Below are 16,895 nucleotides of genomic sequence, written 5' to 3'. Positions count from 1 at the left end.
TTGCAAGCCACACTGGGACTGTAGGAATTTTGTGGTGTTGAAGGAAAGGGGTCCTGCCTGCCAAAGGACTATTTTATGCTTGAGGGTGATTTATAGGCCAAGCTGAGGCACTTGTGGAAAAGGCAAAGCAGCTCTTGGCAGCGCCCCCAGAATCCACTGCAGCTGTGGGGTAGTGAAGTCATCGGCATAACAACCATTGCAAACAGAATAACAAAGTCTGCTCTGTTCTCATTTAAAATAATCTTTCCAATTCAGAAACCACATTAAAATTTACCTTTCTGCATACAATAATAATAATAATAATAAAAAAGGCAGATACTGCTTAGCGGCACAGTGTGAATAGCTCAATTATATTTATGCTTCATTTTAGCCCTTGTATTGTAACTTTGTGTTTTGCCATTTATGCTTTAATGAATGAATGAAGCCAGTGTTGTGTGGTGGAATACATTGGTCTCTGTCCCTTTGTCTCTTCCATTTGCAGCTCTTTACGATGTAGTCATGAAATGATAGTTCAGTTCAAGGGATGGTGGGAAAAGATCAATATTTGTTTTAAATATCACCTTTTATCCTGGCACTAAACTGACTGTGAAAAGAACAATTATTAAATCTCTGCTTCCTCTCCCCCTCTTTCTTTCAGATCCCTTCGGATCCTCCTGCTTCCAAAAAGCCCAAAATTGATGACTCTACTTCCCAGTCTCCAACTTCTGCCGAGAAGGAAAAGCAGTCCAGTTGGTTACGGTCCTTGTCTAGTTCATCCAATAAGGTGACTCTTCAGTAATACACTTGCCCTGTTTAAAGTAAATTGGTGGGAGGAAATTTGTGCTTGGTGTCCCTCCTTTGAAGCCAATGGAACAACACCAAGGATGGCTTTGGCCCGTGCTCTCTAAATGAAAGATGTTTTCCACCTTTCCCTGATGAAGAGTGAATTACTCTGCCCTTCCCCTTCTCCTGCCGCCTCTCAATGAGCATTGGCGGCGTCGCTGTGGGATGAAATAAGCAGTTTCTCGATGCCTCGGAGGTACAGGAATCCTGAAAGGCCCTGGAGTCCCAGGTGGTCTCTTGCAAACCACATATTATTTGTTGGCAAGCAACAACTGAATGGGATTTTAAATCTAATCCAACCTGGCTCTTCCAGCGAAAAGCACTAAGCAGTTAGGTCCAGCAAGCCGATCCCGTTGGGGAATTGTGTTAGAGATAACAGAACCCAAGCGTGCGCGCACACACACACACACATCAATAACTTTCCTTTGCAGTTTATACTTTTGAAAGATATACTCAGTGGTGACCAATTTTTGTTTATTTTTCTCTTCCTTTCTTTCCTTCCCTCCCTTGCAGAGTATTGGTTGTGTCCATCCCCGTCAGCGCCTCTCTGCTTTCCGGCCTTGGTCCCCTGCTGTTTCAGCAAACGAGAAAGAGCTCTCGACACATCTTCCCATACTGATCCGAGACGGGTAAGAAGACTTGAGCCATGGGGTGGGAGGGAGAATCAATTTTATATTACAGCAAGCCCCTTTGTGGGTGTTTCCCTTGCACTGATATGAGTGGCTGTGTTGTTTGGTTCAAGTCAGTCTGCTGGCAGTGCAGTGAAAGCATTTGCAGCCGCAGTTTTAAGTGATTCTGGGGAGGGAAAACAAGAAAATGGCAGTATTTGTGCATTCACTAATTCGGTTTTCTTGAGTGAAACGTGCCTCAAAAGATTGCGAAATGAAGGATCTGTCCATGCGTCGTTGCTAGTTCAGTGGTGCAAAGAGACAAGCATTTTGTGCAGTTGGTCTAGAGTTTTTCCCATCTGCTGTTTAAAGATGGCTTGACCAACAACTTCTAGGATGATGGGTGGCATCTGCTCCAAGTTGGTAGGGACCAGTTGTTATCACCAGACAGCTCTTTGGTGGCCCCTGTGAAACCTCTTGGATAGTCTCCTCCCAGGTCAGTAGCACACAGGTGCCCGTCACCAAATCACTGCCAAAGCTGACACATTGACTCCCTTGTTGGCAGTCTCAGCAGAAATGCCCTGGATTGAATGGGCCTTGGAGCCCAAATCATCCTCTTGGCCAGTACCGGTGATCTCATGGGATCAGGGTTGAGACCCCCTGGGCAAGATGGTGCATGGAAGCATCCACTCCTGCTGCATTTGTTGTTCCTCATTCTATACGTCTCATTTCACATGCCCTAAATTCATTCTTTTTAAGGCACTCAAGCCACTATCCATGTACTGTATCCATCTGTTAAATTTACTGTCTCTACAATCTTGTCCCTTTGGCAGGCGCTGTTGAAATATACTGAGACAGCTGTCCCTAGTAACACTCAAACTCTGGCTCATGGCATCAGTTTGGTTTGTCCTTCCGGACATCTCGATTTCATACTTCCTAACACACACTGTTCTAAACCCGTTTTATTGAATGTACTAGTGTTTCAGAATTTAAGGGGCCTTCCGGTTGTTATGGGAATGAACTGAATTGGCTTCCGAAGCCATGCCTGTTCAAGTCAGTCTTTATTGGTTATTATTATTATTACAGCAGCACCAGAGATTAGAGCCCCATTGTGCTTGGGGCTGAACGTCCACAGAGAAGAATCCCTGCCCCAAAGAGCCCACGATCTAAATAGATAAGAAAAACAAGTGGGAGGGGAAACAAAGATGCTAACTCGTGCAGCATATCGGGGCAGAGCTGGGAATAGACCCCAGGTCTCCAGCGTCCTTCCCATTGCTCCCATCCTTCTGGCTTTACACATTCTGTCCCCCTGCATCAGCCCACGATTTATGTCTCCCAGGCCCCCCATTCTGCCCCCGGTTATTTTTAGGGAGGTTTCAACAGCATTTCTTAGCACTGCCACCCCCACTCCTTTCAGCAAATCCCCCAGTGCCTTAGTGGTCATTCCAACCTGGCTGCTTCGATTTTTATTTCAATTGTTTTTTCCCTCCCTTCTGTATAGTTCTCTCATTTTTTTGAATATAAGGGTCTGTACATGTACAAATGTGCTCAGATCCATGTGATTCTGCGTGCATATCTATATACGAATGTTGGTTTGGCTGTAACTGCAACAGGGGCTGCCCATGGAAATCTCCATTGACACCTGGAGGTCCAGATTTTCAGAGAGCGTTGACGTTGTGACTGCAATCTGTGCTTGTGCATAGTGTGTATAAATGTATACCCTATTTGCTTGTACATGAAAACTTGCTTTTGCGTGTACAAATTATGCAGCTGAGGCTTTGACAGCCATCGTTGGAAAGTTGCTGTTATGGACCTGATTCTGCTCTCACATTCGTTTTCATACCAGTGTAGTAGTTACTCCTGATTTACACTGGAGCAAGCATGATCAGAATCAGTCCCTGTCTAGGCAGTGGTGGTAGCGCTGCTCTTACTGGAAATTGCTTGACACGTTCCATTACAAGTCCCTGTTTTCAGTTGTTTATAACTTTGCCAAATTTAAACTGCTCAGGTTGACAACTTTCATGCCAGTCTGACTGAATTTTTTTGAAAAGTTAGGAAGAGACTGGGGGAAATACAATGCTTTGCTCCTGTTAACAAAATGGTTGTAAGAATTTTTTTTAAGACGCTCCAGCACTCCATGCTTTGAAAAAAGCGCTTGGAATTTGGCTGGGTAGTCACCCTGGTTTCGAGCATGTGTCTTGCTGTCCCTGTGAAAATTCATCCAAATTTGGCAGTTATAAGCCTCTGAAAAATCTTAGTTTGCACGTGCTCGGTAGAGACTTTACCATATAATTAAAGATTGTTTCTCACTGCATAATTGCAGGGGGTCTGAATTAAGGCTACATCGGCAACCTTACCAACCTTTTGAGTGCTTGACGTTGCAATCTTAATGTTCTTTTAACATAGTTCATTGAATGTAATATAATATATATACACACTCACGTACATGTGATCTGGAAAAATTAATTATGCACTACAGAATGTTGTTGGCACTCTATTGGCTTTTTTCCAGGCTGTGCAATCTCAAAAGTTGGAAGGCAGTTGTGGGTGGTTAGATGTAAAAGCACCATATCTTGGAAGAATCCATAAAGCTCCAGAGACAGAACTGTAGAAACAGCATTTAACATACGGGAGACTTGACGATCTGGTCTCTTCCATGTTCACAGTATTTAGCCTGTAATTCCTGTTGAACTGAGTGGAGGTTACGTGTCTAAATCCTCTGTGCACTTAGAACAGCATGGAGCACTTAATGGGTGGAGATCATAGGGCCAGATTCTCAGCTAGTGTAAATCTGGGTTGAAATCAAGGCCGTTCCGCTGAGTTGCGCCAGTGGAGGATCTGGCTTTTTTCAGTCTACGATGCTAGTTAGGAGGCATTTTGAAGGCAAGAATGGGACTGAATATTTTGCCTTTTTCCTTTGTCTCCCCCCTTCCCGAACAGTTTTTACTCCTACAAAAGTTTCGAGAACGCTGTGGCCCCCAACGTGGCTCTTGCCCCTCCTGCTCAGCAGAAGATTGTAAGCAGTTCCCCATGTGCCACAGTGGTGTCACGGAGCAGTGAGCCAATGAGCAGCCCGGTCCAGCCACGGAAAAGGAAGCTGACTGCAGACAACCCAGCAGTCCCAGACACAGTGAGCACCGTCCCTGCTACCGAAGAGGACAAAGAGTCAGAAGCAGAGATTGAAGTAGAAACCCGGGAGGAATGTAAGTGTGAGTTACCTGCCTTTATTAATTTTTTTCCTGAAATCATTTTGGGGTTTGGTTTTCCGGAGGAGTCCAAGGAAGTTACACTCCAATGGGAGTTGAGCGCCTAATGTGATCTAGATACCCAACTCCCCGAGGCCCCTCTGAAAATCCCAGCCTTAAATAATAGTGAGAAACGGAGGCACAAGTCAAAAGTGAAATTTTCACTGGCGGGCACCCCAGGTGCACACTCACAGAAAAGCACACGCGTTAGATGCAGCCACAAAACCTCACACTTGCATTAAAATGGGTGAACGCCCGTGCAAATGAGTATACCGTACATCCCATGCCCTCTGGTGCCAAAAAATTCTGCCCTGGGACTTGCATGTGCAGTCAGCTATTTTTCCCATGCAAATGGTGGTGCACACACACACACACACAGTTTTATTTCAGAGGGAACATGTGTCCCTATGCGGTCCAGTTTCAAATTCAGGGAACCATCACATACTTATGTACAACCTAAGTCCCACTTCAGCCCTGTTGTGACGGTTTAACTTCAGCGAGGGTAGGATCAGCCCTTAAGCAGTGCACAGGGTTGGTGCTGCACCTCTGCGCAGAGGTGAATTTCACCTACCGAGACTAGCGGGATATCCCTGTCCAGTTCTTCCCCAAAGCACTGGCAGTGTTCTCCAGATGGAGAGTGCAGAGAGTTTGTATGCAGCCAATGAGCTCAGTGGGCTGAATCCCAAAGTCTGTGCTCAGACAAAACTCCCGCTGAGTTTGATGGGAGCCTTGTAGCCCTGTGCATTGCTTAGTCTATATTTCCATCGTACGTCAAGGCATAAAATGTTTCTTTCCTTTCTCTTGTTTTTAAGATTATCCATTGCGTGGCTCCTCCTTTTTAAAGGGTCTCATCCCATTTTAACTTAAGTTGCTGTGAACATTTGTTAACTTCAGGATTTTGTTTGTTTGTTTCAGTCACCTCGTCCCTGTCCTCGCTCTCCTCCCCATCCTTTACTTCGTCCAGCTCTGCGAAGGACATGAGCTCACCTGGCATGCAAACCACGGCCACTGTCAGCAACTCCTTTGAGGTTGCCACCCATGCTGAGTCTCACAGCAGCGGGTTGGAAGCTGAACTGGAGCATCTAAGACAGGCCCTGGACAGTGGCCTGGATACTAAAGAAGCCAAAGAGAAATTCCTCCATGAAGTGGTTAAAATGAGAGTGAAGCAGGAGGAGAAGCTAAATGCTGCCTTGCAGGCTAAACGAAGCCTGCACCAGGTAATGATGGACAACAGCTTCCTGTTGTCACTGTCTGCATATTCATCTCCCAGGGGAACCACTTGGCTAGTCTCGTGTGGAAAATAATTCACCTGTCTTCCCAGAACATTAGCAGCATTCCCTGGAGTTCTGGTTCTAAACAGAAAAGGGCCAATGCATGGCATACGGGAGCTTTGGCTATATGTCACATGTGCCACCTGCCCCTGCTTAAGAGAGAATCCCAAATTTTTAACCAAAACCAAACCACTTTCCTGTTTCCCTTTGAGAAGCTCGCCAGGCCCAGCCAAGTTAAAATCGTTTTCACTTCGATGAAGTTCACACGTTTCTCTCCTCAAAGAGGCCTATTGAGAGCTTTTGTCTGTTGGGAAGCATGTAAAATTTCCCCATTGTCCAACCCAGGCGCATCTCGGCAGGGCATTGCATGGTGTGGCATCAGCACGCTGGGGGAGGGAGGGAGTTGAGATTGCCAGTCTGTAGTAATTATCTACATTTGTGTGCTAGTAACCAGGGTCCAACCTCCTCTTAAGATACTGCATATGAAGCAGAACTAGCTGGTAACTAGTTGGAGCATAACTAGGTGGTATTGTACCCCAGTTCAATGGAGCAGGGATATTGTCTGTAACAATGAGCGCCGTGTTATTTTTAGCATAGAGGGCTGGTAGCAGAGACCCTCTTGCTATTTGCCAAAAGCAGGCACACACATTCCTGTCAGCCAACAAGTGCCAGGTTTGGGGGGCCAGTGGCTCATATGTAGACGTGATTTGTTTGCACTAAGGTTTTGCACCAAGACAAAGCAATATTAGAACCTAGGTGCTCTATCACAGTCCCCGTAGCAGGAGAAAGGTGCCTGGATGAACCTGATTCGTATTTGAACCAAAGTCTGCCCAACCTATTGGCATTGACTCCTCCATTAGGCTCAGTTTTGCAGTCCGTTCTGTCACACCAATATACTGCTCCTGTAAGGAAGTCTTCGGTATCACAGGTTGCAAGGTCAGCTCCCAGGGGAAGGGAGGTCCAGTGCTTCCAGTCAGCCAGAGCTGCTCACTCACTCTGTGTGCCCTCGGGGCAAGCCACTCGATTTCCTTGTGTTTCATTGAAGCCAGCTATGTATAATATAAAAAAAGCAAACCTCATTTATGTAAAACAGGTGCTGAACCCAAGTTGAGCTTTACAGGATTAATCAAGCAAAGGAGTGTGTCAGACCGGGAGAGAGGATGCGTCTGGCCCGAGGTTTCCATTTTGGCAGCTCTGGGTTTCCGATTCCACGGAGCTAGGGCGTACGTGCATGCGCGCCCCCCATGTCGGGGTTGAGCTAACAATGGCCTGGCTGGGAAGTGAGATTGTCAAAGGAGTGAATTTCCCATGACCCGACTGCAGAGTGTTACTTACCAGAGACACTGTTGCTGTGAGGGTTTGCCTCTGACAGAGAGGAAGTCCAGCTTCTGGGAGGAGATGGGAGGAGTCATGTGCCATAGTTCATTTAATTTAACCCTTTAAAAAGCCAGATCACAGCCAATTTTTGCAAAGAGAAACATAAGTAATTGGTGTATAGGCATGGCATTGAGATTAGAATATTTGTAATTTGAAAAGCATGTGATACATGAACGTGGGCATGTGTCCGTACACACACACACAGTTTTTTTAAACTACCAGTTAACCTTTTCCTCTCCGTTTGTTCCCTTTCATTTCCCTCTGGTTTAATTTGATTTCACAGCTCTCGCTTGGGTGATAGTTTTCATGCTAGTCATTCATGCTAAGAACTTCGATGGTAGGAAGGGAAAAGTTTTCTGAGTGAAGCGGAGGTTGGATTTACATTTGCTTTTACTGCAGGGGTTTCCTAACCATAGCAGAGCATTCCATTCCATGGGCTACTTGGCAGTAGCCCTTGAACTGTACGCAAACATAGATAATACAACAGAACTGCTTAATGTTAGAAATTAAAAATAAGTAACTTATTTTTACACTCATCACACGTCTGTTCCTGGCCAGCTGTGATGGAGTTGCTTGTTGCTTGATTTCAGCAGCTGTAGAAAGCCTCTTGGCCTGCTTTGCCCTTCACAAGCGGCACTCACGGGCTGCATTGTCCTCACTTTGTGCAGACTCAATTTCGTGTCTGCAGATAAAGGGCAGCCATTAGAGTTATCTCATTTGATCCTTTGCTCTGAAAGTTGCTTTCAGCCAGTGCAGCATTCAGCACTAACGGTGGATGCACCAAAAGAGTGAACTCCAATTCATCTTCATTCAGCCTTAGACAGTGACAGCCATTTTGCTTGACAGTAAAGATGAGAAATTTGGATCAAGCCTGGCTTTTTAAAAGCCCTGAGTTTGGGTACCTTGGGCCCAGGATTTTGGCTCTGTTCATTAGAAGGATTGGGTCATTTGCAAAATTCAGAACCAGGTTCAGATTTCAGCCTCCTTCTCTCTCCCCCCCCCCTTCCTCCAAACCGCAGTGGTGTTTGAATCTCGGGGTTTGGTTTAGATCCATTTCTCCTTTCCAGTGTCACTTGAGAACATATGAGCAGACCTGTAGTCCATCTAGCCCAGTATCCTGTCTTCTGACAGTGGCCAGTGCCAGGTTCTTTACAGGCAATGAACAGACCAGGGCAAATAGCGAGTGACCCATCCCGTCATCTAGTCCCAGCTTCTGGCAGTCAGAGGTTTAGGGAAACCCAGAGCATGGGGTTGCATCCCTGACCATCTTGGCTAATAGCCATTGATGGACCTAACCTCCATGAGCTTATCTCATTCTTTTCTGAACCCAGTTCCTTGCTGTAATCTTGTACGTGCTGCACCTATTCCGCTGGCACTCCGTAACTGTTTGTGCCTTCCAGGAGCTGGAGTTCCTGCGCGTGGCTAAGAAGGAGAAGCTGAGAGAGGCAACCGAGGCAAAGCGCAACTTGAGGAAAGAGATCGAACGTCTTAGAGCTGAGAATGAGAAGAAAATGAAAGAAGCCAATGAGTCGCGGATACGACTAAAGCGGGAACTGGAGCAAGCCAGGCAGATCCGGGTGTGTGACAAAGGATGCGAAGCAGGCAGGCTGCGGGCCAAGTACTCTGCCCAGGTAAGGCCAGGCCTTTGAGAGCTGATCGACATGCAAGTTTCCTTGCTCTCCACTTTCTAGGGTTAGTCAGTGCCATCCTTCTTCAGCCTGTATGCCCCTTGACTCCAGCAGGGATATTCTCTGCCCGTCTAGGTATCTACATGGCCCCTCTGTAGTATTTGGGCCATCCTGAGACGTAGGAAAGAATTTTCTCCCATTTTACTGATGGGGAACTGAGGCACACAGAGGTGACTTGCCAGGGTCACATAGGGAGCCTCTGACAGAGCAGAGATGGACCCAACCCTCTTGAGGCCCAGTCCAGCATCTTACGCACAAGTCCATCTTTCCTTCTCCAGAGTTGGTCCCTCCGCAAACGCCCCCAGGTCTGAGGAAGGTCACACAACCAAACTTGGTAGCTCAGGCCTTTTAGCTAGAGGCAGTGCCAAGAATATTTCTTCCAGGTGAAATTCACCCTGTGCAGGGAGCCGGCACTGGGTTTAGTACCATTGCAGTCCCAGTTGAGCCCCATAGGCCATGTGCTGTCCCTCTGCACAGGGGTGATTTCATCTAGTGAGAGTATTAGGCAAAGTCCCATAGATTTCAGTCACCTTCCGTAATAGGATTTCCCTAGCGATCACCTGCAGATTCAGAAGGCTAGGTGTAGCTCAGGCTGGACTGCACCAGGGGGAGGGAGTTTTGCTTATCGCTGTGAGCCAGCAGGAGTGTTTCAGTTCGAGCTTTTAAATGAAAACCCGCACCCCTACCCCCTCTCACCTTCCCCCAGCCAGATTCTCTTCTAACAAAACAGTCAATAGCTTATTCACACCAACAAAAGCCATGGGCCCCAGAGCTCAGGCTGTACGTCCTTAAGTCACCTTGTTGTGTCTTGGTCTTGCAGGGCATGTGGAATGCAAGGCCATCCACTGTTCCAAGCCCCCTGAAATGACCCAGCATAATAGGCTGAGCTGAGAGCCGAGTGGCAACCTCCTGGATTTCCGTGAGAAACACCGGTCAAGAGGAGTCTGCTGCAGTGCTCTGCCCCCCCCCCCATCCCCTCCCACTGAAACAACCTGATTGGCCCTTAATTCCCTCCCAATTAAAAGAACAAGGCCCCATACCCCTCATTAACCCTCTCGCAACCTCACCCTCTCCAAAAAAAAAACCAAGTAGGACTTCTCCCCAATTCCCTCCCCTCACCGGCCTCCCTCCCCTGTACTGCCTTCTAGTCTTATTCAGACCTGCTCCCTCCTTGACCACCTTCTGCCAAACCATCTCCCCCTCTGGTTCCCAGTCCAAGAGTCTGGCTAATAAAAGGTTAATAAGGGAGATGGGTCAGAGAGAGCCTAGATCACAGGGAGTTTCTGGCAGGAGGGAGATGGGGCAGGTTTCGCTCCCAGTCCAAGCAGCTGACTTCCTGCCACGGTTCCTCTCTCCACACTAACTTCCTATATCCCGCCACCCTCCCACCCATCCTTCCCCTAAAACTCCCAGAAAGCAGCCAGTTTGATGTTGTTTTAGCATTGTTTGGGGGAGGATTAATATGATCTTTGCTAGATATAGGCCTACACAAAGAAGAGATACATGTAACATCTATGCAAACACCATAGAAGTAGCATGCATTTGAACTACTAGAGGATTAGGTCATGGATCAACATAGGTGTGTTCACATTAGTTCATACCTCATGTAGCATGTCATCACACACACATCCCCTCATTTGGGGCTGGATTGCAGGTCACATTCTTCCCAAATACCAAAACTTACAACTGTAGCCTTTCAAAGAGTCTCGTTAAAAGTAAAAAAGAAAAAGCAACAACCTAAATACGTCTAACCCTGGTTCTCAATAACGGGAAGGGGAGTGGTCCGATTGTACCATTCTGAGACATGCCTAACCAGGAGACCAGAAGCAGGAAATGATGTGGGCTTCCTCCCTAGCATCTCAGGATGTCTCACTGATAAGAGGTGTCCAGACTAAACATACCCAGACTGAGCTCTGTTGCAATGGGCGTTACCTGCAATTGACTTCCACTTGAGCAAAAAAAAACAACCCAAGGCAACAGGTCATGCAGATAAAATAAACTCTTTAATTACTGGATAGAGCTTTGCTGAGCTGCAGCTGTGTCCTTTCTTGCATTTTGCTCTGGATGAAAATTTGACTTTTTTTTTTTTTCCCCCCATCTCCCCAAATACCCCCAGTTGTGGGGTTTTCAGCTATATGAATCTAGCATGAGGGCTAACATTTGCAAAAGCATCTAAATGACACAGGAGCCTAATGCTAAAAAAAGTGACATAGGCACTTAAGAGGCTGAAATTTTATAGAAAGTCAGGGGGACTTACACACATAAGTGCTTTTGAAAATGTTACACTATCTGTCCTTGTGCCTTACTTTGTAGCTGCCAAACTTGCACAGGAAGAGAGAGCGAGAGAATGTATGTGTGCATGTGTTTTCATAATTTGTTATTGATTTCAAAGAAACCACAGTTCTTTTGCCAGGTTTAGTCTGTGAAATAGCATCAAACAAGCATGAGAAGACATAATAAACCCAGGGCTGGGCTTGCTGACAGGAGTTTAAAAGAGTTAGGGGCCAATCTCCTAGTGAAAGGCATGGCAAGTTGGGCCTGAACTCCCGTAGCCCAGCCCAGAGGGCTAAATTCAGAGTGGGTGGACAGAGCCTGCACCTGCTGATGACAGGTCTGGTTTCGGCCCCAGGAAGGCAAGGCATTCCTTTTCCTGGGAAATGACATGAGGCTGCAGATGTTTTCTGTTACCTCTGCCGCTGGGCTAAGTTATAGTTTACAAGTCAACACAGTCCTCATCCCCATCTACACCCCTGCATGCTGGGGCTTGCACTTGCCCCTCTGAGCCAGACTCTCAGACTATGGGGCCTGAGTCGGTGAGGAGCTGAGCTCTTCTCGGGGTTTGGGGTTGCTGAGGATGGTCACAGGCTGATGCCCGATGCTGGAATAGGGGTGTTGGTTCATCTTCCCACTGCAGCATAACTGGCAGGCCCCAGATTCGGAGTACAACCCCTCCCTGCCTGCAAGGTGCTAACTCTTCCCCTCTTGTGTAAGGATCCAGGGGCTGTTTGGCCCGATTTCTGTGTGAGAAGCCCAGCTGCCTTTTCAACATCAGTTTATGGCCCAGCAGGCACTTACAGCTCGTGCTGGTCAAAAACTGAGTTTGATCAGCTGCCAGTTTAGCTTTTACCTCAGCACGCCAAGGCCTGAAGGGACCGCTCTGAGCCTCTAGTCTGACCCCCGGTGTAGTCCAGGCCTTGGCGCTTCTCCAGAGTAATTCCTGTTTGAGCTAGAGCAGATCTCTTAGAAAAAACATCCAATCTTGATTTAAAAATTACCCAGGCCGGAGAATCCACAACACCCTTAGATAAATTGTTCCAATGGCTAATTTACCCTCCATGTTAAAAATGTAGGCCTTATGTCGAGTCTAAATTTGTCAAAGTAGCACCAAGAGCTACAGCCTGTGGCTTGGGTTAGGGGAAATTTCAGATGGTCACTTCTTTCCTCCTTCAGCCCCACACCTCAAACCCAGCTGCCCCTCTACATTACTAGCGTTGTCTTCCCTTCCTCAAATTCCCTTCCATTTACCATAAAAGGCATAAGGATTCTTGCTTGTGTGTAAGATGAGATCACAGTTGGCCTTTTTTGGGGGCTGTGACCAGCTTGAAGGTTCAGCTGGCCAATCGGAATGCATTTTTGGAGAATCATGCTACTAACTCATCTAAAATGCATGGAAATTAGTCACGTTAGCTATTTAGCAGGCAGTTACACCCTTTCATGTTGCTACCTTAAAAGTCCATGGGCATAAGAACTGCACTGGGTGGGGCTTCAGTAAATGACCTACTTGGTCTTTCCCATCTCGAACGCTTCCGAGATTCATACCATACCACTGGTCCATCATGTCTTGTAATAGTGAAGTGCTTCCAAGAAGGCAAACAATTCCCATAATGCACATAGTAACTGTATGGCGGGGGGGGGGGGGGGTAGGAATGTTAAATTCCTTCCTGGTCCTGCCATTGATCCTCTTATCCCCTGCAGCAGGAGGTTACGTTTCTGGTCTCATAGCCCATATAAATTACTCGTGTTATTGGTCTGAATCCTTTTCTGAATCCACAAAGACACAATGGAACCGAAATACTATGGTGTGGTTTTTTCCCCCCCCCCCATTTCCTTTCCTCTAGATTGAGGACCTACAGGTTAAGCTTCAGCATGCCGAGGCCGACAGGGAACAGCTCCGAGCTGACCTGCTGCATGAGAGGGAGGCTCGGGAACACTTGGAAAAAGTGGTCAAGGAACTTCAGGAGCAACTGTGGCCTAAATCAAGCAATCATCCCAGCAGTGAGAACACAGCAAACGACATTGAGAACTAAACAACATCTAATCCATAAACAGAATGACATATATGCACAGTAAGGGAGGATGTGTGGGGAGTGTGTGTACGTGCATGTGTGAGTGGGTGTGTGTTGCTCTGCACACATCTATAAATATAGACTTTATTATTAGTTGGAGGGCAAATGTTACTCTTTACAACAGAAGCACTGACTTACGCCTCTTTTTTCAATCCATATAGCACAACATCTTACTGTGCCTATACCACACAGAGTGTTTATAAACTAAATACTTTTGAGTCCACTGCAAATTTTCTACTGGCAAACTTCAAGCAAGCAGCATCGTCCAACTCAAACCAGAGTAGAAGGCAAGCAACCATGGCAGTGCTGTGACATTGTTCTTGTGCTTGCTGGAACACTTTGGAATGTCAAACAAAAACAAAAAACCCAACAAACTTTTTGTTATAAGCTATTTAAAATTATTACATTATACAGACTTGGTATTAAAACAATTAACGAGATTTTTTTTTTTTTTATATAATGAACCTTTAAAAGAAAAAAAAAAAAATAAAAAAAAAAAAACCCTTGATGCACAATTTTTAAATGACTTGTTACAGGCTTTGGGATTCTTACTGTAGAAGCCCTCTGGTGATGTTGCCATTTCATCAGCAATTTTCAACCCCTTAGGAAGCCATCACAGTTTTAACACTGTCATGTGGTTTTATGAGAATTTCAGAGTGCTTTTCAAAGTTGATTTTTTTTTTCTTAGTATGAACGATCCTCGTTTTCCTCTACTAACCCCAGGAAGAAAGGAGGATTGAGGGGAGTGCATGTGTGGGGAGAGTGTATGCTAGAGAGAGATAAATCCAGCCTTATTGACTTCAGTGTTTGTAAATCACGCCATAATTTTTAAAGATATCTGTCATTAACTGATGTGTTCAAAAGACTCACTTCATCCAAGAGCACTTCAGTTTTAGGAAAAGAATGGAAGAAGAAAGAAAGTGAATGAACTTAAGTTGGTTGAAAGATAAGCAAAAAAAAAAAAAAGAGAGAGACATGCATTTTGAAGTCATTCTGAAATCTTTACTTCAGTTTTCCAGAGAACTCATCTTTGTTACACAATCTTTTCATAAATTCAGTATTGATTTACCTACTCGGCATCGTCTGTCAGGATTACTGTGCCCGAGGACAGTGCAACACCAGATACTACAGAAAACTAAGAATGACACTTTTGCTGCTGTGAATAAGGCTACATCTTTTATTTTTTTTAAATAATAGAAATTACTTTAATTTTGGGATCCAAGCCGCAGCCCTGGAATAAAAATGCAGCATTACATCACTTTGTCTTTTTTTATTATTATTATTATTTTTTTTTTTTTTAAAGAACTGCACTTTGTCAAAATCTTCCTCTGCATTTTATTCCACAGTTGTAAAGTTTACAGGTTGATTATTCTAGGTTGAACCGTGCTTTAAAGACTTCAAAACATCCGCCTGATTCTCCACAGCCTAGCACCTCGTGTCGTCATTCACCCAGGCAAAGTGAATGCAGACCAGGGATCGAGCTACCAAATCAGGATTTTCCATATACTTATGCTAGTAGCAGTATTTTACACTCGCTTTGCATGGTTGTACATATCGACAAAGTGGAAGGATGTGGAGATTTGGGCTTTCCCCATGTGTTTATCATATATGCAGTGCTTTACTGAACAAGGGAAATCGCTTAATAAAAAGCAAACATATCTCAATGTGCACCCAAGTTTAAAGGCATAAGGTAAAAATTGGACCTGGGGCTGCTGATGTGCCTTCCAGCTAATTTTTCCTTTCAGCATCTTGTAAAGGAAATGTTGACTTTTTTTTCCAACTTTAAACAACAAAAAAAGTAACCTGTGCATCATTATAAACAGAAGTTATTCTCAGTGAAGCACATTCCGAGTAATCTATATTTTCTTTTTGGACATTTATGCAAACTGTGTAAGCTTGAAAATTATTTCCCAGTAGACAAAAAGCGGCTGCCAATCCTAAAATTATAGTATTTACTTACAGTGCATTAGAGAGAAATAAAAGATTTTTTAATTTTTTTTAAACAAGAGCTGTTTGCTTGAATCCATTATAATAACCATTGTAACTGTGAGCATTAATGGGAAGTAAAGTTCATATATGTTTTAGGTACAAAGAAAGAAGGTATATGAAAGGAATCAAATTATGGGGACAATGCAGAACTGTGGGGAGCAAACAAATTGTTATACCAAGTAAATTACGTGAAATTAAAATTGTCTGTTTAAACAGGGGATTTTGCCCTTGTGTGTTTGGGATGGTGGAGATTGAATTAAGGTGGAAATCTCCTCTTCTAAAGTGCAATGCAAAAGGAACATTGTTTATGCAGGGGTATTTTTTATGTGGTTTTTTTTTGCTTCTTTGTATTTTTTTCTGCAATTATTAAAAAAATCATATGCATGGAATTAAAATCTCTGCCATATGTATATTCATTAATGGGCATTATTACTGTCTTATGTAAAGGGTTTGTTATGCAATATGCATAAAACTGTGTTCTCAGCCTTATGATTTCCACATCTGTATTTTTCAGTTATTTCTTCAAGGGAAACTAAATAATTTAGCTTTAGCTGAGTGTTGCATATTTTAGAAGGTCCCTCATATGCTGTGCTCTATTGCCATGTCAAGAAATTACACATAGAACAAACCTGTTGTTTTTCATCAGGCTGGCTTCTTTGAAGCAGAATGTTTTTATTGTTTCGTCTAACCTTTGAATGTCTCTTTCCTTATGACCTAACAAAAATTTGCAGCGTGTTGAAGCCTCTACCTGTCTCAGCCAGGAAAAAACAACCTTCTTACCTGCAGCACCTCATATATTTCATCCTTGTAATTATGCAGCATGTATATTTATTCACTGGCATAACTTCTCCTGTCTGTATGAAGTCTTTTTCCTCAAAAATGAATGAACTCTGCATTTTTTTCAGGGAAGGAAAAAATAAGATCGTAAATAGCTTTATCAAGAAACACCAAGGAAGAAAATTCTCCGTATTCAAACTGCATGCCATTAGGTTTTAAAATTTTTGATTTTTCACATGATATGTTACAATAAATCTGTTGAGTGTAATCTCTTGCCTGCTAGCTTTACTGTGTTTCAAATTAACATCAAGCACTAAGTAGGATTATTTTAAATTGGAGGAAACAACCTATTAGAAAATCACTCTAAGTTAAGGTTTTAAACCCATGCAGGGAAATAAAGTTAAGAACCCCACCCCCAGTAGTGCAAGAAGACTGTGGGAACAAACTATCTACACCAGCAACTCATTCATAGGAGAGTTCTGTAAAATGGGATTTGATTTTTTTTTTTGTCTTTCCAAAACACATTTTGCAATGAGCAAATAGTAGAATTTTGGCATCGCTGAAGAGCATGTCCTTTTCTTTTTAACTCAAAACTTCTGTGCCGGGATTATAAATCAATGTATTGGGGAAAGAGGATATCTGGGTATTTTCAACATCACACAGGCACTTGATTCTAGAAAACGTCTGTTGATAATGGTGGTAAGACTTGTGAGAGAAACTTTTGTGATGGTTGTTCGCAGTGAGGGAGTTCTGTGTGTAATTTCTGCGTATG

General features: G+C 44.4%; 1 protein-coding gene across 2 annotated transcripts in view; it reads left to right on the top strand.

The window, feature by feature from the left end:
• Positions 1-13,825, top strand: part of SKI (SKI proto-oncogene) — a 143,176-nt gene extending 129,351 nt beyond the window's left edge. Inside the window, exons 2-7 of one of the 2 annotated variants that reach the window (XM_024207822.3) lie at positions 638-763; positions 1,336-1,451; positions 4,371-4,633; positions 5,591-5,892; positions 8,724-8,954; positions 13,130-13,825. In XM_024207822.3, coding sequence (XP_024063590.1) covers positions 638-763; positions 1,336-1,451; positions 4,371-4,633; positions 5,591-5,892; positions 8,724-8,954; positions 13,130-13,318 — 1,227 coding nt within the window. In that variant the 3' untranslated portion in view covers positions 13,319-13,825. Of the gene's footprint in view, positions 1-637; positions 764-1,335; positions 1,452-4,370; positions 4,640-5,590; positions 5,893-8,723; positions 8,955-13,129 lie in introns of both variants that reach the window. The other variant, XM_024207821.3, reaches the window with a different exon arrangement.
• Positions 13,826-16,895: the final 3,070 nt, after the last annotated feature.

The sequence above is a fragment of the Terrapene carolina genome, unplaced genomic scaffold, assembly GCF_002925995.2.
Source record: "Terrapene carolina triunguis isolate 2854851 unplaced genomic scaffold, T_m_triunguis-2.0 Scaffold714, whole genome shotgun sequence".
NCBI lineage: Eukaryota > Metazoa > Chordata > Testudines > Emydidae > Terrapene > Terrapene triunguis.
This window is presented reverse-complemented; position numbering and strand designations above follow the sequence as displayed.